The 23,963-nt window shown below is 42.0% G+C and overlaps 1 protein-coding gene across 2 annotated transcripts in view; it reads right to left on the bottom strand.

The window, feature by feature from the left end:
• Nucleotides 1-23,963, bottom strand: part of Polh (DNA polymerase eta) — a 35,820-nt gene that overhangs the window by 6,381 nt on the left and 5,476 nt on the right. The window contains exons 2-9 of one of the 2 annotated variants that reach the window (XM_051204650.1): nt 20,016-20,158; nt 19,224-19,358; nt 13,903-14,117; nt 11,929-12,098; nt 5,980-6,083; nt 3,430-3,549; nt 1,704-1,827; nt 460-525 (exon numbers count right to left, since the gene is read on the bottom strand). In XM_051204650.1, coding sequence (XP_051060607.1) covers nt 460-525; nt 1,704-1,827; nt 3,430-3,549; nt 5,980-6,083; nt 11,929-12,098; nt 13,903-14,117; nt 19,224-19,358; nt 20,016-20,152 — 1,071 coding nt within the window. In that variant the 5' untranslated portion in view covers nt 20,153-20,158. Of the gene's footprint in view, nt 1-459; nt 526-1,703; nt 1,828-3,429; nt 3,550-5,979; nt 6,084-11,928; nt 12,099-13,902; nt 14,118-19,223; nt 19,359-20,015; nt 20,159-23,963 lie in introns of those variants that run through there. The other variant, XM_051204651.1, reaches the window with a different exon arrangement.

Raw genomic sequence — 23,963 nt, 5'->3', positions numbered from 1 at the left:
TAGGGATCAGACTCAGAACTAGCATGCTAAATGAGCACTCTACCAACTAAACTGTACCTCAGCCCCTGGATATTCTGCTTTATGGGCCTGTGTTAAAAGAAGATAAAAAGAATTCTCAGCCAAGCTTGGTAACTCATGCCTATAATTCTAGAAATTGGGAGCCTAAGGAAGGAGGGATGGAAGTTTAAGGCTAAGCCTGGACTACTTTTTTTTTTTTTTTTTTTTTTTTTTTGGTTTTGAGATAGGGTTTCTCTGTGTAGACCAGGCTGGCCTTGAACTCAGAGATCTACCAGCCTCTGACTCCCTAGTGCTGGGATTAAAAGCATGCACTATCATGTCTGGCCAAACTTCCCTTAAAATTGCTTAGACTGATGCTATTTTTTTCTCTGTTCCTTCTCCACAGAGTAAGTAGCATGTGGCATTTACATCCCAAAGACTAATAGAAAAAGAAAATCTTACATCATTTCGGTCTTTGGTTAGTCTCTCCTCAAGTTCCAGGGCTAACTGCAAGAGCCACCACTGTACCTTAAAAAAAACAAACAAACAAACAACAAATAACAACAATTAAAAAACCCTGAAATTAATCTTTCATTTAAGTAGATATATAGAACCAGACAGTAAATTTGTCCACTGTTGGATCTCTATAACTAGATCATGAAGATCTCAGCACTCTGTTTTCCTCTAGTTGAAGATTTTCAGTCAGGCACAGTGATATACACCTGTAATCCCAGACTTTGGAGGCTGAGGCAGAAGGATCATGAGTTTAAGCCTGGGTTATATAGGGAAAACTCATCGCAACAAGAATAGAAAATGTTTTTAAATTATCGGGAAAAGGAAATGACTCAGTAGGTAAGAGCATCTGCTATGTAAGAAGGAGGATAATAGTATGAATTCCTGGGCTGGAGAGATGGCTTAGGGGTTAAGAGCATTAGCTGCTCTTCCAGAGGTCCTGAGTTCAATTCCCAGCAACCACATGGGGCTCACAACCATCTATAATGAGATCTGCAGGCATGCGTGCAGGCAGAATATTGCATACTTAAGAAAAATTAAAATAAATAAATAAAGAAAATGAATTCCTAGCACTCACAATAAAAATTTAGGCATATGGACCAGACTAGCATATAACCCAGACTAGCAGGACAGAGACGAGGATCTCGAGGGTCACTGGGATTTGCTGGCTGCTGGCACAGAGTAAGGCAGCGTGGAGGAGCAGGACATCGGATCGCTTCCTCTGGTGTCTACATCTGCACGGAAAGGTACACACACACCCCCCACACACACGTGCAACACATAATTTGTTTAGGCAGAATATTACAACCCGGGTTGGCCTCAGCTCTCAGGGTAACTGACTCAGCGTCCTGTGTGCTGGGATTACAGGTGTGCTCTACTGTGCTGGGGCCCAAGCCCACCTCACTTTTCCTGCTGGTGCCAATGGGTAAATTCTACCATGGTCTAATTCTGAGGAAGAACTCAAATTGAGTGAGGCCCAATATTTCAGGTTTTTGAAGTTCCTAGCTACAAAAAAGACAAGAAACTCTATTGTCCATCCCAGCCGGTTCAGTTTATTCCTTTCTTAGATTGAAAGGGAAGGGGGAATAGATGACAAACTAAATTAGTTATTTCAACATTAAAAAAAAGCAAGCCCCCACTATCTCCTTTAAGAGAGGCAGTGTTCCACTGAGAAGGCCTGCTTGCCTGCTTACCTGCTCCCGAGTAGCCAGAGCCGTTTTCCCTGGGAAGTTCTTACTACAGCCAATAGTTTTAGGTAACTGCCTGGGTTTAACTGGATCATGTTCAATCCCTCGGCACATGGCATACAGCCACGATCTGTAAAACCAGCAAAATATATTACGATGAAAGCGCGATTATTCTCCTTGTTTTTTATTTGCTTCCTAGAGAGGATCTTTACTATTTAGGCAGCTGGCCTTGAATTGTGATCTTGCTGGGGTTTTAAGTGAGAGCCACCTTGCCTGGTTTCTTGTCAATTTACAAACAGCATTTCAGTACGCAGCCTAGGCTGGGGAACACAGCCCTGGCAGAGCACATGCCTAGCATGCACAAGGCCCTAGGCTCCATCCCCTGCACTTGTGAGGCGAAGGCAAGAGTTAAGAAGTTCAAGCTCTGTGTTATTTGAGCCCGGTCTTAAATAAAACAAATAAAAGATCTAAGATTAGGCACACCTAAGTTCTGACGCTCTTGCCCTTCTTAAATAGTTCTAATGTAAGACACTAGCAAGGGGACAACCAACCCTACTTTCTAAAGCTATGTCACTATTTGTATTTTTTTGCAAAGTACCAACAAATAAGCTGCCGGTTCATCTTTTTGTGCTTACTAGGGCCAAGACACAAGGATTTGAAGGCAACCTCAGCAAAACAGCAAACATAAATGATGTAACAGGACTATCTTAGTTGTGTAGATCTTAAATTCATGGGATGTGGGCATTTGAGGCAGAAGAATTACATGTTCAAAGCCTGCCTGGAAAACTTAGTAAGACTTGAACAAAAAGTAAAGGGAAGAAGCTGGGACTCTAGCATCACAGTAGGGTGCTTGCCTAGCATGTGCACGGCCCTGGGCTCAGCTGCCAGTACTGCAAAAATAAACAGAGTTTAAGAGTACATACTCAGGCTTCAAATGGACAGTTCCTGCCAACCACCCAGGGATGTGACAAAACCACTTTAGAGGGATCGGCCACGGGGACCTGACTAACTGACTTTTAGATTTTTCAGTGCTGCGGACAGAACCAAAAGCCTTGTAGCAAAAGTGCCCCACAAATGAATCATCTCCTCAGCCTTTCTTTTTTTAAATCTCAGACTTGTGCTTCGGCCCCCAGCTACTAAGATTGCAGCCCACTGTCTGGGGGAACTAATATTGTCCAGGACGGACCCCTGAAATGATTCATAGAACAGACAGGCTGAGTGTGCTGGTGTGTCTGTCCTCTAAGAATTAGGACAGGGCCACAAGAGGACCAGCACTTCAAGGCTTCCTGTGGTCAATACCAAGTCTGAATCTGGTCTTGGCTATCTGACCCTGTCTACTAAAAGCTTTAACCTGTATTGAATTTAACATCTCTATAAAGGTTATGTTTGAAAAAGAGTATAAACAGGGCCAGAGAGATAAAGAGTACTGGTTGCTCTTCCGGAGGTCCCAGGTTCAATTCCCAGCACCCACAAGGGCCCTGACACCCTCACATAGACATAGATGCAGCCAAGACACCAATGCTCATACAACAAAAATAAATTAAAAAAAAGAAAGAAAAGTACTATGAACCACTTATAGGCAAGTGTGGTGGCGCATGCCTTTAATCCCAGTACTTGGGGGCAGATGCAGGTGATCTCTGAGTTCCTGGATAGCCACAGCTGCACAGAGAAACCCCGTCTTGAAAAAAAAAAAAAAAAGTTAAAAAAAAAAAAAAAGTTTTAAACCACTTACCCATTCTTCTCTCCAAAATGACTCTGTAGCTGGGATTCGGTGAACTGGGTCAGTTCACCCATGTATTCTACCCCAAGGATCTTAATGACAGAAGCCCCGAGCTTTCCTCCAAGACTGCGGCTAAACAGAGGAGAGAAGGAATTTATAGGAAGGAATCGCATTTAAAGATACAGTTAACCAAAACAAAGACATTCTGCTGCTCCAAGCAGCCCTCCCAAAGATTCAGAAAAAATGGGAGTGTTTTAGTCTGGCAGACAACTCCAGCACAAAGCTGAGGGCTAGGGAGCTCAGCAAGTAAAGGTGCAGAGACGTTAGGGTCTGACCCCTGGACCCTCCGCAAGAAAAGAGCCAACATAAGGCATGCACAGAAAAACAAAGACACGGCCCTGGGCTCAGCTGCCAGTACTGCAAAAATAAACAGAGTTTTTTAAGAGTACATACTCAGGCTTCAAATGGACAGTTCCTGCCAACCACCCAGGGATGTGACAAATCCACTTTAGAGGGATCGGCCACGGGGACCTGATTAACTGACTTTGCAACTTTTTTCAGTGCTGAGCTCCCAGCTGGGAAGATGAACAGGAGCATAACTGTTCATCACTGATTTGTTACCAAATCAATTGTATGTAAAAAAAAAAAAAAAAAAAAAAAAAAAAAAAACCTCCATTTTTCATGTTCTTATATATTAAATTTTCAGTTGTTAAAACCTACTGTCCCATTTGGAGATTAAAATTCCAAACCCAGCTGGGTATAGTGGCATACATTTTTAATCTCAGCACCTGGGAGACAGAGACAGGCAGATCTCTGTGAGTTTGAGGCCAGCCTGGTCTACATAATGAGTTCCAGGACAGCCAGAGCCCCATGAGACCCTGTCTTGGAAAACCAAAACCAAACAAACAAGAAGGGCAGGGGTATCACAAGTCTTTAATCCCAGGATTTAGGATACAGAGACAGGTGGATCTCTGAGTTCCAGAACAGCCAAGGGTACAGAGAAACCCTGTCTTGAAAGACAAAACAAAAACAAAAAAACAAAACAACCCCCCACCCAATATTCTAAACCCAAAATAAATCTTTTCCATGGCCAATATTCCTCTGCTGCCTTTGAAGCAACCCACAATCTGTCCTTAATGTACACTCAATGTCTCTGCATCACCGTCTTCGTCAGTGTGGACTACTTCATGTCTCCCTAGGCTCACTGAGAACATCACTTTCCCCTTCTTTCTGCTCAATGTCCCCCCATGCTGCTTTGCCATTGGCTGGCTCTCTCCCACCTCCAGTCCCTAACCTTTCTCAGATCAGCTTTATGTTCATGCCTCACTGGACAGCAATTTGGCTCATCTGAAAACCTTGACTAGGCCAGGTATGGTGGCTTCCAGCTGTAATCGCCAGCATTCCAAGCTGAAACAGGGGATTAAATAGTTTCAAATGAGCCTGGGGGGGGGGGGTGACGACACACAGTGAATTCTAAGCTAGCTTGGACTCTAGAGTGAGACCCTGTTTCAATAAGCAAACACACAAAAACTTTCGATTTGATAGTAAAGTACAATCCCAGCTGGATGTAGTAGCTTGTACCCTAACCCTAGTATTTAGGAGGCTGAGGCACAAGGAACACCACCAGCATGAGGCCAGCCTAGACTGCTTAGTGAGACCTTGTCTCAACACCCTGCCAAAAGTAAAAATTTTACTTGTTACATATTTAATAGATGGATAAAAAGACAGAAGGAAGTTAGGAATAGAGGTAAAACTCAGGTTATATGTGGTATGTGTGATAGATGTACTCATGTGGAGGCTTGAGGATGTCCTGTTCTATCATTCTCAGAATTACTTGCTAGTGACAGGCTTTTACTGTTCTTGGAGCTTAGTGGCAGCCAACAAAGCCCTGAGAATCCCCGTCTCCATCCCTCCACAGTTGAGGGGCTGTAGGGCACTCTCTTCCCTCCACAGCACTGAGGTTACAGAGGACTGCACATGACACTACATCTGGTTTTTTATGAGCATACTAGGGATTCTGAACTCTGGTTCTCATACCTGGGCAACTCATGCTCGTACCCAGTGAGTTATCTTCCCAGCCCCTTAGTTTTATTTGGGTAGGTTCCAGCTATGCAGCTCTGGGTAACCAGGTATTCATGATGTAGGCCTTAAATTCATGAATGATAACCCTGCTCATCTCTGTCTCTCTAGTGCTGGGTTTACAGGCATATACCACCATGTCTAGCTTTCGGTTCTCTTGTTATTGTTGTTTTGAGACAGGGTCTCTCTACATAGCCCTGACTGTCTTGGAACTTGATATGTAAACCAGGCTGGTCTCCTGCCTCTGCCTCTTGAATGCTACCTGGCAGGTTTTGTTTTTTAATTCAGGATTACGGATATACCACGGATAGCCCTGAATTGAAAATTCATTTAGAAAAAAAGCCTAAATGTAGTTTATAAAGTATTGTCTCTCTGACTGGTACCTATTTTCTCTGAGTCTCAACCTTTATGAGGCACAAGAGACTACCAGCAGAGATCATTCGCATGTACATGATGAGACGGAAGTCCTCCCTGAATGCTTACATTTTACGAATTGGCATCTGGCTGAAGAGCTGTGGGACTGACCCATGTGAGACCAGAGTCTGGCGGTTTGGCTTGTTTAGTCCACAAGCGAGTTTTGCCAGGACCTGAAAACAGAGGACAATAAAATCATCAATATTAACAAGGCAACTATGTAGAGTTGGCAAAATAGTAAAGCACGCATACACACAGAAACACAGCTTAAAGGCTATCCTAGTAATTTCCACATGAAAGTCAAATATAACCAGAGACACATCGCAGACCCTTGTCCCTCAGAACCCTCTGGAAAAGCATTCTCCTCATTTTGCTGCCTAACACTCTTCTAGTCTCAGTTTTCCTCAAGTCATTTTTTTTTCTACTTGAGATTTTTCTCACAATAGGTTTAAAAAGCAGAAGAAACTCAAGTGAGATTCACTTCTTATTCATGTAAATATGAAAATGCTAAGATAGGCCAAGAATGGTGGTGTGATCCTATAATGCCAACATTTGGAAGTGAATGCAGAACAACCAGGAGCTCAGGGACGGCCTTGACAGCCGACACACTGACACATACGGAAAATTGACAATTTTACAAAGTTTACCTCCCTCCACATAAATATACATTTACATAGATTCTTTTTCTGTCTTTGAGACATGGTCTGTGATGGTTACTCTTCATTGTCAACTTGACTATATCTGGATTAACTAAAACCCAAGTGGCTCGGTATACCTGTAAAGATTTTTTTTTTTTTTTAAAGTTAATCATTTGAAGTGGGAAGACTTCTGCCCCTTTTCTCCCCTCAAGACAAGGTTTCTCTGTGTTACCCTGGAAGTCCTGGAACTTAAGTCTATACACCAGTCTGGCCTCAAACTCAGAGATCTGCCTGCCTCTGCCTCCCGAGTGCTGGGATTAGTAAAAAGCTTGTGCCACCACCATCTGGCAAGACCACTTGTAATCACTTGAGGTGGAAAGATCCACCTTTAATTTGGGACACATCTTCTGCCTGTAGCTCACAGATAAAGGACATGGAAAAAGAAGTTTGCTCTCTGTTGTGGGAGCTCTATCCATTTAGCCAATGACATTTGGGGTGACTAGTTTTCTTTGATACAAGACTGGCTAAGAACTAAGGTAGTGTGGGGGGGGGGATGGTTGAGTAGTGCTCGCTTGGACATAGAAGTCTTCTTGTTGTACCAATTTGTGACTGGGTCTGAAGCTTTTTTCATCCATCACTGGTGGACGAAGAGGCAATGGTGTTTCCCATTGTATTTGTGTGTGTGTGTGTGTGTGTGTGTGTGTGTGTGTGTGTGTGTGTGTCTTTTTCCTAAGCAACTGTGGATTTCTAGATAAATCTGGCGTCCAAAGTGGAACTACCCCAATGGCCACCTGAGAACCAGTCCGTGCATGGCTCGCCACCAGGTTTGTGTCTGGGTGCTTGTGTGCAGTAGCTACACTCCCAAACTCCATCTTTTGAAATTCATGCTCTGCAAGATGCACTCTGTAACTGCTGAATGACATGGGTCTGCTTGCTGCATTGCCGGCCAGCTCCAGGGCCTTGGCCATCAGGTAGTCTAGCATGGCTACCAGATATACCAGGGTGCCAGGGCCCACCTGCTCTAGGTAGTTGGCCTTGTGGAGGAGCTGGTGCACATGGCCCATGGGGAAAGGAAGGCCAGCCTAGGAGGTCTTGGCCTTGGCATGAGCCTTGCCACTCTGCTTGCCTCTATCAGACATTAGATAGGAGAAGACAATGAGGTAGATTATTGTATCTACTTGTAAATTAAAAGCACCATCACTTTTAGATAATTTGCATTGGTATGGATTCTTATATATTGATACAAATGTAAAATTAGTTTTCTATTCCTGTTTAGGATAATCTGTATATTGAACAAAGTCAAATTTATATTTGTCATATTGTAAATATATTTCTACACCTGTTTAAAATATTTTTGCATATTGTTACGGATATAAGATTATTTTCATCATACGGTATGCATATTTCTACTTCTGTTTAGGATACTTTATATATTGATGCAAATTAAGGGTACTTTTGTCATTCCGCACGATACATTTCTACCTCTAATTAAGATATTTTTGTATAGTGTCACAATTTTGAGGTTATTGTCCTTTTACTGTATTATCTGTTTACAGATTTTATACTGTGAAACTTTAGTCTTTAAGCTATATAGATTATTAAGAATTACAGGTTAAGTGGCAAATACCCTTGGAGGCATAAGCACAGATCACTTCAGCAATACAGACTCTGAGAGCAACAATTAATAAATGGAACCTCCTGAAACTGAGAAGCTTCTGTAAAGCAAAGGACACAGCCAATACAGCTCCCTACAGAATGGGAAAGATCTTTACCAACCCCACATCTGACTTGAGGGCTGATTTCCAAAACATACAAAGAACTCAAAAAATTAGACATCAAAACTACCAAATAATCCAATTAAAAAATGAGATACAGATCTAAACAGAGAATTCTCAACATAGCAATCTCAAATGGCAGAAAGACACTTAAGGAAATGCTCAACATCCTTAGTCATCAGGGAAATGCATCTTACCATCTTACACGGATCAGAATGGCTAAGATCGAAAACACTGATGATAGCTTATGCTGGAGAGGATGTGGATGGAGTAAGAGGAACACTCCTTCATTGCTGGTGGGAATGCAAACTTGTATAGCACTATGGAAACCAGTTTGGCAATTTCTCAGAAAATTAGGGATCAACCTACCTCAAGACCCTGCAATACCACTGTTGGGCATATACCCAAAGGGGCACACCCACACCACAAGGACAAATCCTCAACTATGTTCATAGCAGCATTATTTGTAATAGCCAGAACTTGGAAACAACCTAGATGTCTCTCAACAGAAGAATGAATAAAGAAAATATGGTACGTATACATAATGGAGTACTTCTCAGTGGTAAGAAACAATGACATCCTAACATGTGCAAAATGAATAGAAAGACAAAAAAAAAAAAAAAAAAAAAAAAAAAAAAAATTCCTGAGTGAGGAAAAGACAAATATAATTTGTACTCACTCATAATTGGATACCAGACATAAAGATACCCAGAACACACTACACCTCCACAGAGAAGCTAGAACCCTCTTCTAGAAATAGATGGAAGCAGATGCAGAAATCCACAACTAACAAAGGAGTCCAGACCATGATGGGGAAACCCACAGAATCAGCTGACCCGAGCTAGCTGACTAACTAGGGTCTGACAACTCAGGAAAGTGCATAAGACTGACTTGGACTTCCTGAATATAGGTGACAATGATGTGACTGGGACAATATCTGAGGCCATTGGCAGTGGGCTCAAAATCTAACTCTAATGCACAAACTGACTTTGTGGAGCCCATTCTATATGGAGAGATTACCTAGAAACGGATGTGGGGGGAGAGGAGGGCCTTGGTCCTGCCTCAACAAGATGACAGGACAGACTTAATAGACTTCCTAGGGAAGGCCTTACCCACTCTGAGGAGCACATGAGAGGTTGAGGAGGGAGTGGGGAGAGCAAGAGGAAAGGAGGGAGGGGGAAGTGGGACTGGAATGCAAATAAATAAATAACATCTAAAAAAAATTATAGGCTAAGAGTCACCCACATTTATCATACATTTTTCTAGATGCACAAAGATGTATTCCATACAGACAGGTGATCTTTAAACAATTCAAAGACTACAAACTATGGTGTTCAAATATTTTAATAACTTAGAATTGTGTTGACATGAGACACAACTGCTTCTAGTAGCACCAATCTAGTCCTGAGAGAATGATGGGCACCGAAGACACCCCATATGACGCTTGTTGCCTATTGGACAAAGAACTGCCCTTGTCTGTACTGCATCTGGGCAAGCAGGACACAAGGAAAAGTGACTGCTGAACCTTGTCAAGGCAAAGTAGGACAGTCTTTCAAACTTTCCTGCTTCTGAAAAAGGTCTGTTAAATGTTCTAGGCCTACAGCCAAAGTTGTATGTCCAACATTACAGAGAAACTTTGGATGACTGTCCAGGCAGCCAAATGTCTCTGACATTTCTAGAGTTTTAGAAGTTGCTTGCTTGCACTTTCTGCTTACTCGGGTAATATTACTTTGCTTCTCAGGTCTTTGATGGAGTTGAAGACTATAACTATAACTATAGTTCTAATCCTCTTGTATTTTAGCTAAAGACTTGTACTCGGTACAAGGCTCGGATTCTTCAGGATAAGACAGGAATAAGCCAATTTGGTAATTTGCCAATTACCTATGGTGTGGACATTTAGAATGTGTCTCTTGTTCTTGCTGGTTATAGTTTCATTTTTTTGTTTATGGTATTACCTTTCTTCTGGACAATACTTAATAGTGTTCTTATTGTATGTAGTTTTATGTTAGGATTATGACCTTTCTGGGTTTTTTTATTTTGTTTTTGTTTTTTTGTTTTTCAATACAGGGTTTCTCTGTGTAGCCTTGGCTCTCCTAGAACTAGCTTTAAAAGGAGAACAGTAGAGGAGTGATAAAATTATGATACACATATGCACACATCACAGACATATACCAAACTTATCCATATACAAACAAGAAACAGACAAAAGCATAAACTATCCAGGCAATTCCATATAAAGAAACAATAAAGTTAAGTATAGTAGAAGATGCCTATAATCCCAGGACTTGGGAGGTAGAAAAGTTTAAGGCTAGCCTGAGCTACATGAACCCCTGCCTCAAAAAGCTAAAGCATACAAGATGAAATAACAAAAACATACAACAAGCAAAAATAAAAGAAATAGGCTAATACATAAAAGTTCAAACCTCAGTTTTTCTTTTACTTTTTGAGACAGTTTCTCTGTGTAACAGCTCTGGTCCTGGAATTTGATTTGCAGACCAGACTGGCCTCGAACTACCCCCCTGCCTGACCTCTTTTTTTTTTTTTTTTTTTTTTTTTTTTTTAAATATAACTTCCTTTTTTGTTTTGTTTTGTGAGACAGGGTTTCTCTGTACTGTTTTGGAGCCTGTCCTGGAACTAGCTCTGTAGACCAGGATGGCCTCGAACCCACAGAGATCCGCCTGCCTCTGCCTAATATAACTTCTTTTAAAATGATTTATTTTTATATGCATTGCTCTTTTGCCTATATTTGTATCTGTGTGAGGGTTGTTGAATCTCTTGGAACTGGAGTTACAGATAGCTGTGAGCTGCCTTGTGGTGCTGGAAATTGAACCGAGGGCCTCTGGAAGAACAGTCAGTGCTCTTAAGCATAGGATCGTCTCTCCAGCCCCAAGATTCAGCTTTTCTATATAGTTATATGGATGGTTCAATTATTAAGAAAACATATCTTTTGTCAGCTTTCAGATTGTTGCTTAAGAAATATTTATGGCATGTCAAGCAATGTTCTTTATTACTTAAGTTTTTCATGAGTCTCAGTATGAATTTTATTTTAGCTGTTTTTTTTTTTTTTATTAATTACGGTTATGGGGCATTGCACATATGAAGGTCACAGGACAGCCTGGTTTTCTTCTCCCACCATGTGGGCTCTAGGTAGAACTCAGTTCGTTAAGCCTGGTGGCAAGTGCCTTTACCCACTGAGCCATCTCACTGGTCCCAAAACTTTAAACAATTAAAAAAATATTTCATGTGTGTGGGCGTTTTGATTACATGTATGTCTGTACAGCAGGTACATGCCATGCCCTCGGGGGCCCTGGAGCTGTATTTACACAGTTGCGAGCTACCATGCGGTGGTGGGAGCTGCACCCACCCATGTCCTCCGAAAGAATAGCAAGTGCTCTTAGCCTCTGAGTGCCCTCTCCAGCCAGCCCCCCTTTTAAAGTCTGGACCCTTGATGTTCCTGCTTCTGCCTCCCAAGTGGTGGAGAGAGAGACATGCACTACCACACTAGGCTCTAGACGTGAGTTTTAAATACCCACGAACGCCATCCTTGCTGTACTTTACTGAAGATACCCATGTTTCTCTTTGAAGTGTGAGAAAGCCTTCTTCACCTTATTGTGTGAGATCCCAGCTGAGCACTGGAAGCCAGTCTTCCTCTCTATGGCCGCTCTCATTTCTTCCACAATCACCGCCCCCACAGTCAACTGTAGGTCTGGAGAGGAGGCATCGGCAGTCGGAAGAGAGCCCAGCCACTCAAGTAAGCCTTGTTTTCGAATTTCCTCTGAAAAAAGTTGAGGTGACATTTAGACATTTTTACAGTTCTTTTCAGTCATGAGTCACATTAACATGTTCTCAAGGGCAGACTACATATATGATGGTATATGGCATTAGTAGGCTAGACGACCTAGCTTCCTACAAGTACATGGCATTTGCACAATGATGAAATCACTGTTCCCAGAGCTTATGCCTGACACTTAGCAGCACGTGACTATATTTACCATTCAGTGTGAAAATGGGTTGAGTACTTTAGATACACAGGTTTGCTTTCGACTTTACTTTTATTTATGTGTGTGTCTGTATGTGCCACGTGTGTGGGTACTTTGGGGGCCAGAAGAGGGTTTGTGGTTGTCTCACAATGTGAATGCTGGAAAACAAATTTGGGTCCTCTAGAGGAACACCAAGTGCTTTTAAGCACTAAACCATCTCTCCAGCACCATTTCATTTATGGCTATATTTTATTTATTTTATTTATGTTTGTCTGCATGAGCCCATGTACACATGGGTCAAAGGGACCAAACCCAGGTTGTTAGGTTGGGCAGCAGGCCTTTTTACCTGTGGGGACATCTCACCAGCCCTACATACATAGGTTTAGAAAACTTAGAGTGATAAACGTGTAACAAATATTTTATGTTGACAAGCAGTGCTGAGGCTAGAACCCATGGTTCAAACATGCTACCACTGATCTACTTCCAGCCCAGGAGCAATGATTTAAAATAGCGTTCCCTCAAATGCTCGTCTTTACACTTCTTGTTTTTCCAGACAGGGTTTCTCTGGGTCTCCCTGGCTGTCCTGGAACTCACTCTGTAGAAGAGGCTGACCTTGAACTCAGAGATCTAGCTGACTGGGATTACAGGCATGTGCCACAATGCTGGGCTAAACTACCCTCTGTTCTTAATAAAACTCTGTAAATTTAAATAACATTGGCTCCCTAACCCTGCCCCATCTCCCTCTGTGCCATCAGGCAACAGAGCCCACCTCAGAACCATTTCCCATCTCATTATAACTCATCCCGCTTTAACTCACCTTTTATTTCTTATTTAAACCACCTCAACTCTTCTAAAGAAGTATTTATTTTTAATTATATGTATACTTGTGTGTCTGTGTATAAGACTTTGTGTGAGTGCAGGTGTTCTCGAGAGGCCAGAGGAGAGCATCGGATCCCTTGGAGCTGAAGTTGCAGGTAGTTGTAAGATGCCTGATGTGGATGTTGTGAGCAAATGTGGGTCTTCTGCAAGAGCAGTGTGTGCTCCTGATCACTGAGCCACTAATTTAAAAACAATTACGAGGTACTTATTTGATAGTTGGGGGAAGGGGTATGCACTGAAGCACACTTGTGGAGATCAAAGAACAACTCGCAGGAGTCAGGGTTCTTTGCTGTCACAATGCAGGTCCCAGGGACTGAATTCATCGGGGAGGTCGTGCCTTTACTTGCTATGGGGGTTTAATTAGAATAGCCCGGAGGCTCACATATTTGAATTCTGGGTCACCAGTTGGTACAACTGTTGAGAAGAATTAGGAGATAAGGCCTTGTTGGAAGAGGTGTGCCCCTAGGGGTAGGCTTTGAGGTTTCAAAAGCCCATGACATGGTTATATATCTAAAGAGATAATTTACTTTCATACAAATTACACAGCTTCTCATCATGCATATATATACTCACATAAAGAGAATTTGTATATCCTTTCATGTGAGTTTGCATGATACATACAGGCAATAATTTTAAGTAATGTTCTAAAAAGAATCAGCATAAGCAAAAGCAAAGCAGGTTCCCAAAGCAGGAGGCAGCAGGAAGCTGCTATACAAGTACCTTTCTGGATATTCTTTCCTACTGGAGGGCCTCGGGGCAACCCTTCAATGTAAGTGGTTGGTAACAAGTCTCCTGAGATAGGCTGACCTTGTAACTTTTGAAGTCTGTCTTGCACAGCACTGGTCAGATCTATATAAGCCTCATCAATGCTGGCACGTTCAATCACAGCAAACTGAGACATTATCTCCATGACTTCAACACTAGCTTCCCGGTACCTAAGTATAAGGATCATACAAGCAGGCCATAAATGGATACAACCTTGAGACTGTCAGTCCTGTGCTGTTCTTCCCATAATGAAAAAGAACACACAACTTTAATCCCAGATCTCAGGAGGCAGAGGCAGGTGAGTCTCTGAGTCGGAGGCCAGCCTGATCTACAGAGCAAGTTCTGGGACAGCCAGGGCTACACAGAGAGACCCTGTCTCAAAACAAAACAAAAAATAAAATCATTTAGCATTATGAAACATTCTACTATGTTCACTTATCCCTTTGCCATTTACATACAACCAAAAAACCATTTGCTTCAGAGTCTATCATTAAACAAGACATACTTAGGGAGAATATCACAATCAACAGAACAGATCTTATGACACCAACTCTCACTACAAATTAACAAACTGACTATGGACTTCTATTGCAATCAGTGGTATTTGGCTAGTGTAAACCAATCGCTCTGGACATACTATCATTCAAATTATGAAGACAAGTGCCTAGAATTTGGTAACACGTTTGGGAAGGTAGCCCACCTGCTTTAGAGGAATACCATTTCATCATAGATTTATTTAAGACATGGGGGAAGAGAAACCTCAATTGAGAAAATGTCTCTATCAGATTGGCCTGTAGGTATGTCAAGGAGGCATTTATTTATTTATTTATTTTGATTAATGTTTGCTGTGGAAAGGCCCAGTTCACTGAGGGCAGTGTTACTCCTAGGTAGGTATCCTAGGCTGCATAAAAAAAAACAAACTGAATACAGACTGCGTGTATCTGTCGGTCTATCTACCTACCTACACATACATACATACATTCACACATACATATGGATATACATATGCATATATATGTAACAACAATTAAAGAAAAAGAGGCTAGGAATTTGAAGGGGGGGGGGTTGTGTGTCCAAGGGAGATTTGGATGGAAAAAAAGGGGGAAATGATGTAATTATAATCTCAAAAATTTATTAAACAACAAAAAAGCAAATTGAGTGAACGATGCAGAGTAAGCCGTGGTCTTGCAATCTTTCATGGTCTCTATCAGTTCCTGTCTCCAGGTTCCTGCCCTGACTTTTGTCTCAGTGATGGACCTGGGATGCAAGTCAAAACAAACCATTTGCTCCCAAGGTGCTTTGGGGCAATGTTTATCACAACAATAGAAAGCAAACTAAGATAAGCCATAAATGGCTCTTCTAGCCAAATAGCTAGTTTTCTACAACAATCTGGATGATTTTGGAGGGGGGGGGGGGCTGGTTCAGGACAGGGTTTCTCTGTGTAACAGCTCTGGCTGTCCTGGAACTCCACGCTGGCCTTGCATTCACTGATATCTGATTCCTCTGCTTCCTGAGTGCTGAGCTTAATTAAAGGTGTGTGCCACCAACTCCTAGAAAGCTGTATCTTTAGTTCACAGGTCAATTCAGAAATATTTCAAGTCCCAAGTCAAAGCCTGATGTCTATAGCATACAGTACAACACAGGTAATGTGGGGAATGTAGATATTCGAATCTGAATAGATGTGAATCTTCTGCCTTCTACTCAGTTGTTGAATTTAAATTATTTAACCTCTTTTGAGCTGGGGATGTAGATCAGTGTAGAGTATTTGCTTAAGATCCTTAAAAACCTGGGTTCTATTCCCACCATTTCGAAAACGTAACATGGTAGTGCAGGCCTGTAATCCCAGCACTTAAGAGGTAGAGAAAAGAGGTTCAGGAGTTAGTCATCCTCTGTTACAGAGTGAATTCAAGGCTTGCCCTTGGATATATGATATCCCGTCTCTCAAAATAAAAACAAAATTCAAAACACCAAAACACTATAAAGATAGGCTTTCCAGACTAGTCTAAGGTACTGGCACCTACGTAGAAATAATCTTAAGAGTGAACAGAGCTATTCCCTTGAAAGGACTTGTGGTTTGGATAGGAATGCTCCCGTAGGTCCATACATTTGAATGCTTGGTCATGAGGGAGAGGCACTACTTGACAGGGATTAGGAGGTGTGGTCTTGTTGGAAGAAGTGTGTCACTATGGGTCAGCTTTGGGGTTTCAAATGCTCAATCTAGACCAAGTGTCTCTGCCTCTTCCTGTTGTTCTGGGATCCTACATAGAACTCTGAGCTGCATGCTGCCATACTCTCTGCCATGAGGATAAAAGTCTAATAAATCTCTGAAAGTCTAAGCCACAATTAAATGCTTTCTTTTTAAAGACACCATGGTCATGGTGTCTGTCACAGCAACAGAATACTGACTAAGACAGGACTGTTATAATGACTAGGGCTTGTGCCTACCTCCATACAAGTCTATGATTCTAGAGCTAACCTCAAATTTGCAGAGACAGGCTCAACTGGAAAAAAAGAAAATTAAAAAAGCAGGGGCTGGAGAAATGGCTCAGCAGCTAAGAGCACTGGCTGCTCTTCCAGAAGATCCATGTTCAGTTCCCAGCACCCACACAGCAGCTTACAACTGTCTGTAACTCCAGATCCAGGGGATCTGACATCCTCACACAGACATACCTGCAGACAAAACATCAATGCACATGAAATAAAAATAAATTTAAAAAATAAGGAAAATAAGGTGGCCCCTGTCCTTTTCAAATTGGGCTCAGGAAAATGACTCCCACAAAGAAGGGTGGCAATAAGAAGGGTCATCTGTCATCAATGGGGAGGTAGCCCAAGAGTACACCATCAGCATTCACAGGCGCATTCACGGAATGAGCTCACGAAGCATGCCCCTCAGGTGCTCAAGAAATCCAGAAATTTGCAATGAAGGAGATGGGGCCTCCAGATGTACACACTGACACCAGGTTCAGTAAAGCTGTCTGGGCCAAGGGAATGCTCCATATCATATTTGTGTATGTTTGTCCAGAAACTGTAATGAAGACGAGGACTCACCAAATAAGCTCTAAATACTGGTAACTTATGTGCCTGTTACCACATTCAAAAATGGAGTCAGTGTGGATGAGAACTAACCCACTTAATGTCAAATAAAGTTGCAGAACTGCAAACAAAAAGAAAAATGAAAAACAATAAAGTGATTTCCTTTGAGTCTATTCAATTCTTTCCCTACCTCTTCTTAACAATTCTAGATATCCCACTGACATGTCAGTTTTGACTCAACTTTCCATGGAAAAACTACTAACTTCACACATGTGGCCCTGGCTGTCCTGGAACTCAATCTGTAGGCCAGGCTGGCCTTGAACTCACAGAGATCCACCTGCCTCGGCCTCCTGAGTGCTGGGATTAAAGGAATGCGCCACCACTGCCAGGTTAATTTTAAAGGCTTTTACTTAAGTCAAGTACTTTTTTTTTTTTTTTTTTTTTTTTTTTTTTTAAAGCAATCTTTTATTTATTGTGTTTACAATGCTCTGCTTACATGTCTGCTTCAACACCAGAAGAGGGCACCAGACCCAATTACAGATGGCTGTGAGCCACCATGTGGTTGCTGGGAATTGAACTCCGGACCTTTGGAAGAGTAACCAGTGCTCTTAACCTCTGAGCCATCTCTCCAGCCCCTAAGTCAAGTACTCTTAACCAGAGCAAACTCTCCAGAGTGTCCTGCTGCCTACACATTTACTTTCATTCTATGTGTAGATGTACCATGTGTGTCTGGTGTCTGCAGAGTCAGAAAAGGTCTTTGGATTCCCTGAAACTAGAGTTAAAGAGAGCTGTGGCCACAATATTGGTGCTGGGAACTGAACCTGGGTCAGTCCTCTGGAAGAGCAGCCATCTCTCTAGACCATTCAGTTGTATGTTTAAAATGTTTTTAGCATGCTTGTGTCAGTAGATGCACATGCATGTATGCGTGTGTAGGTAACAGGACAACTTTTGGGAGTTGGTTCTCTCCTACCATGTGTGTCATACTGAACTCAGATCATGCTTAGTGGCAAATGCCACCTCACTGGCCCAGAAGAAGGTTCAATTATAACAAATATTCATTCATTCATTCTGTTGTCTGTCTATCAATCATCTATCTACCATCATCCATCCATCATCTATCTATCCATCATCCATCCATCCATCCATCTATCCATCATTTATCTATCTATCTATCTACCTATCTATCTATCTATCCATCATCCATCCATCTATCCATCATTTATCTATCTATCTATCCATCTATCTATCCATCATCCATCCATCATTTATCTATCTATCTATCATCTATCTATCTATCTATCTATCCATCATCCATCCATCCATCATGTGTAAGTGCACATTTGCATGTGTGTCAGAGGACAACTTGCATGAGTTGCTTCTCTTTCCAGCATATGGGTCTCAGGTACAAACTCGGGTTCTTAGGCTTGGTAGTATGTGCCTTTACCTGCTGAGCCATCTCACCAACCCCATAATAACCGATTTTTTGTTTGTTTGTTTGTTTGGTTGGTTGGTTGGTTTGGTTTTTGGAGACAGGACTTTTCTGTGTAGCAGTTCTGGCTGCCCAGGAACTAGCTTTGTGACCACACTAGCCCCAATCTCACAGAGATCCACCTGCTTCTTCCTCCTGAGTTCTGATATCAAAGGTGTGCACCACCACCTCCTGACAGAGTTTTTAAAAAAAAGATTTTATTGATTTTTAAAATTATGTGGATGGGGTGAGTGTGTAATATGTGACCCTGAATGCAAGTACTCTCAGGAGCCAGAGTCCTTGGATCCCTCTGAAGCAGGGGCTACAGGCAGCTGTGAACTGCCCAGGGTAGGTGCTGGGAACCGAACTCAGATCCTCTCCAAGAACAGTACCTCCTTTTAAACACTGAGCCATCTTTACCTACTCATTATGGTTGATTTTTAAACAAGGAAAATAACAAGTGGTTCCTTAAAGGCAAGAAGTCAAAAGCAATTAATAAAATTGTCACTGAAGTACACATTAAATATTTAACTCAGACACAGGATGCTGACAAAAATATTTCATATTTGTTTGAACAATAGTTTATCGAGTACACTGCAAGGAGCAACAAGCTATAAGTAATGAGTATTACTTGTAGCTTTTTTTTTTAATGTCCTTCGTAGCGAACCTAGGATCTAATGAATGCTAGGCAACCGCTCTGCCACTGTGCCACACTCCCATACCCACAAAACACTTCCTAACTCCTCTATGCTCCTTTACAATGTTTTTTGCTTACTTGGTGAGGTTGGCTTTCCCACGAGATTCACGAACTTGTGCCAGTAAAAGATCTGGACATAACTTCTTAGCATCGTCTGCCCACATGTTTCTAGTGACCCCAAATGCACGTGCTTCATAACTCACTGCAATAATTCTAAAGTTGGGGGGGGGGGAAACAAAATCAAAAATATTACATGATCTCAAATCAAACAACAACAAACCAAACAGAAATATGCTATAAATACATAAAATTAGAAATTTTGTGACCACAGATGCTATTATTCAATCCCAGACACAGCAGTTCAGAAATCTTAAAAACAAGACTTAGAATAGAACCACTGAGTTTCCATCTGGGGTGATGGTTAAGGACTAAGGGCACTGGTTGCTCTTTTTACATAGGTTTGATTCCCAGCACCCACATGGTAGCTTACAACCATCATCAACTCCAGTCCCAGCAGATCCAACACTCTATTTTGTCCTCTGTGGGTACTGTATGCAAGTGGTGCACAGACATAGATGTGGACAAAACACACACACAAAACATTTCTTAATACTAAGAGGGGCTGGGGAGACGGCTCAGTCAGCAAAGTGTCTGCCATGCAAGCAAGCAGATCTGAGTTGGGACCCCCAGGAAAAGCTGGGTACAGTAGTGCATGCCTTTAATCCTAGGTCTGTGAAGGCACAAACAGGTAGATCCCTGGGGCTTGCTGGCTAGCCAGCCTAGCTGAATCAGATACATGTGCATACACATGCACAACACATACACACAGACACACACACACACACACACAGTGCTATCAATAATACATACCCACCACCTTTCCATGATTTGTACTGTACGACTGCACAAGGTTTATTCCTCAAATAAGGATTTTGTCGTTGTTCCACTTGGACAAAAAAACAATCCATATCTACAAGAGCAACCACTCGATCCTGCCCAGTAGCCATTTATTTCTGGAAGACATTTTATAAACAGAAATATACTTAATCTAAAATAAAAAACAAAGCAAAAAGACCCCCATTGTATTTCTATCATGTGTGGTAGGGACATATCTTTGAACTCAGCACACAGAGGCAGACAGATCTTCAGGTCTACACAGTGGGATCCTGTCTCAAAGCAATAACAACTATATTTCTATATTCTGACGGATGAGCTATAACAAGAATGAAAGGCATTTTCATTTACTGCTCACAGGGGAATAAGCTAGTACAATTTTATGAAGGTAATACATAGTTAAAGCTTTAAATACAGTTTCACTGGGCTCAGAATCTATTTGAATTCCTAATCCTCCTGCCTCTACTTCCCAAGTGGTGGGATTACAAGCATGCATCAGTACACCTGGCTATTGGTTCTTAGAAATAGATATTTCACAAAAGATAAACAAAAGTTACCTGTCTTAGTTACTGTTCTGTTGCTACGAAGGGACACCATGATCCAAGCAATTTTTTATTTAAAAAAAAAAAAAAAAAAGCATTTAACTGGGAGATGTCTTAGAGTTGTAGAGGGATAGTCCCTGATCATCATGGCAGGAAGCAGACAGGCATGAGGCAGCAGCACCTGAGAGCTTTGCATCCTAATCTGCAGGCAGAGAGAAAAGAGCCTAGTGTGAACTTTTGAAACCTCAAAGCTCACCCCAGTGACACAGCTCTGTTGTGGGATGATTCTTCTGTACACTGTGAACACTGTGAATACGTATTATTCTCATTGGTTAATAAAATGCTGACAGGCCAGTAGCCAGGCAGGAAGTATAGGCAGGACAGCCAGAAACTATAATGATATTTTGTTTGTGTTCTAATAAAGCTTGCCTGAAGATCAGAGTGCACAGCTAAGCCACTAACCAGTCAGCCACACAGACACTAAGCCACTAGTCAGTCACAGAGCACAGGCAGTGGTGGCCACACCTTTAATCCCAGCACTCCAGAGAGAGGCAGATGGATCTCTGTGAGTTCAAGGCCACCCTGGGCTACATGAGAGGGAATCAGTCTAAAAGAGAAACAGAGCTCATGCCTTTGATCCCAGAGACGACACCCTTTAATCCCAGCACCAGAGAGGACTATAAGGCAGGGGCTCAGTGCAGTCTCAGGGCCGTCTGAGGTTTGGTGGAGAGCACTACAGTGTGCTGTCCCACTGAGGACAGGATCGCCTGCCCCTCTGTGGTCTCAGCCTTGCTAGAGGTAAGAACTCACTAGTGGCTTGGCTGCTTTGCTCTTCTGATCTTCATCTTGAACCCCAGGATCTATCTCTGGGTTTTTATTATTCAGGCATTCAGGCTATAAGAAACAGATGAGTCAGGGAAGAAGGCAAAATCAGTGGAGATGCCAGCCAGACACCAAGGAGGCAGGATGTGTGTAGAAAATGAGATAACAAGGCATGAGCCATGAGGCAAAGCATAGATAAGAAATATGTGTTATGCTGGATGGTGGTGGTGCATGCCTTTGACCCCAGCACTGCACTGAGGAGGCACAGGTAGGTGAATCTCTGTGAGTTCAAGGCCAGCCTGGTATACAGAGCTAGTTCCAGGACAGGCTCCAAAGCTACACAGAGGAACCCTGTCTCGAAAAACCAAAATGGAAAAAGAAAGAAAGAGAAGGGTGGGAGGAAGGGGGGGAGAGAGAGAGAAAGAGAGAGAGAGAGGGAGAGGGAGAGAGAAGAGAATTAATTTAAATGTAAGTTATCTAGTAACAAGCCTTAGCTATTGGCTAAGCATGTATAATTAATATTAAGACTGACTGGTTTTAGTGAAGCAGCTGCTGGGAGAGGGAAACTCCACTTACACAGCTCCTCTAACAAGACCACAACTCTAATTCCAAACAGTATATATTCTATGTAGACCAGGTTAGACTAAAGGTGTTTGCTACAACTGTCATCATGCAAACTGTTTATTTTGAAATACTTTCAAAAGACATGTGTATATAGAGATGGTGGCACACTTCTATAATTCCAGTACTCAAGAGGCTAAGGAATAAGATTTTAAGTTCAAGGCCAGCCTTAGCTACATACAAAGAATTCTGTTTCAAGAAGAATACACATAAATGAAGAGAATAATATAATACTATGTAAATACTCTGTTTCTCTGCAAATTTTCATTAACCAAGAACCCTTCAATAGACTACTTTGTGATGTTCAATGATTTCTTATTTGTGCAATTTCTTTTTTTGTTTGGAGTAGTTCTTTTATTTATTTCTTTCCCCCTTTATTTTTAAAAGACAGTGTCATGTAGCCAAATTGACCTCAAAACTTGCTTTGTAGCTGCAAATGATCTAGAACTCTTTGATCCTCCTGCTAAATGCTGAGGTTACTAGTACATGCCAAGAGAGAGGCCTGAGCCTCAGGGAGCAGCGAGCTTCCAGCAGTGGGGAAAGAAGTTCCTCTGAGAAAGAGAACCTGTGTTCCAGCCAGCATCCACTGACATTTCTCAGTAAGAGATACCTGCTGCTGCAGTGACCACCAGAACCTCAGCCCCACATTTACCTGGAGGAGCAATCACCAGAACTGACTCTGCCTCCACCTGGAGGATCAGTCACCGGAACTGTGGTCCCATCTGTACCTCCAGGAGTGAACATCTGAGCCTGGGACCTGCTTCCACCCTGAGGAGCCATCACCAGAGCCACAGCCTCCAACTCCATCAATAGCAGGAAGAGGGACCCCCTGCAGCACAGGCTTCACATACACTGATTGCAGGAAGAGATGGGTAGACAGCAAGGTAGGAGTACACTCAACAACATAAAGAGCAATACAGCACCACCAGAAGCTACTGGTGCTGCAACAGCAAGACCTGAACATCCCAACGCAGATGAAGCAGAAGGAAAGCATCTTAAAATAACTTTATGTTTGAGACTACTGCGGTTAAATAAGGGTCAGGATAAACAAATAGGCCAAACAGATGTTTATTCAGGGAGAAATAACTTACAACCTAGACAGATGAACACCAGCAAGTTCCCCCGGTTGCTCTCCTGTCCGCATCCCGCCAGCAAGAGGAAATGAAAATCCCCCTTAAAGATATGAAGGAAAAGAAAAACAAAAAAAATTGGGGGGGGGGGGAAATCAGTATATCCCTTAAAGAAAGCCAAGAAAACCAAGAAAAAACAATCAAACAAGTCCAAGATCAGGGACCACAAATGCAAGCATAAACAACAGAATACAAGAGATGGAAGAGAGAATCTCAGGCGTTGAAGATATGATTCATCAGTCAAAGAAAACCTGAAAAATTCTTAACACAAAATCCAGGAAATATGGGACACCATGAAAAGACAAAAACCTAAGAATAATAGGGAAAGAGGAAGGAGACGTCCAGTTCAAAGACACAGAAAATATAATCAACAAAACCACAGAAGAAAACTTTCCCAACCTAAAGAAGGAAATGCCTATTAAGATCAAGCCTACAGAACACCAAATAGACTGTACCCCCCAAAAAAAGTTCCCTCACTACATAATAGTCAAAACATAAAATGCACAGAATAAAGAAAGATTATTAAGAGCTGCAAAGAAAAAGGCCAAGTAACATACAAAGGCAGACCCATCAGAATAACATCAGACTTCTCAAGAGAAACAATGAAAGCCAGAAGGCCCTGGTCAGGCATTATACAAACACTAAGAGACCACAGATGCCAGCCCAGAATAATATACCCAGCAAAACTTTTAATCACCATAGATGGAGAAAACAAGATATTCCATGATAAAACCAAATTTAAACAATACCTATCTACAAACCCAGCTCCACAGAAAGTATTAAAAGGAAAGAAAACTCTCACCCACGGA

This window comes from Phodopus roborovskii, unplaced genomic scaffold, assembly GCF_943737965.1.
Source record: "Phodopus roborovskii unplaced genomic scaffold, PHOROB, whole genome shotgun sequence".
In the NCBI taxonomy this organism is placed as follows: Eukaryota; Metazoa; Chordata; class Mammalia; order Rodentia; family Cricetidae; genus Phodopus; species Phodopus roborovskii.
This window is presented reverse-complemented; position numbering and strand designations above follow the sequence as displayed.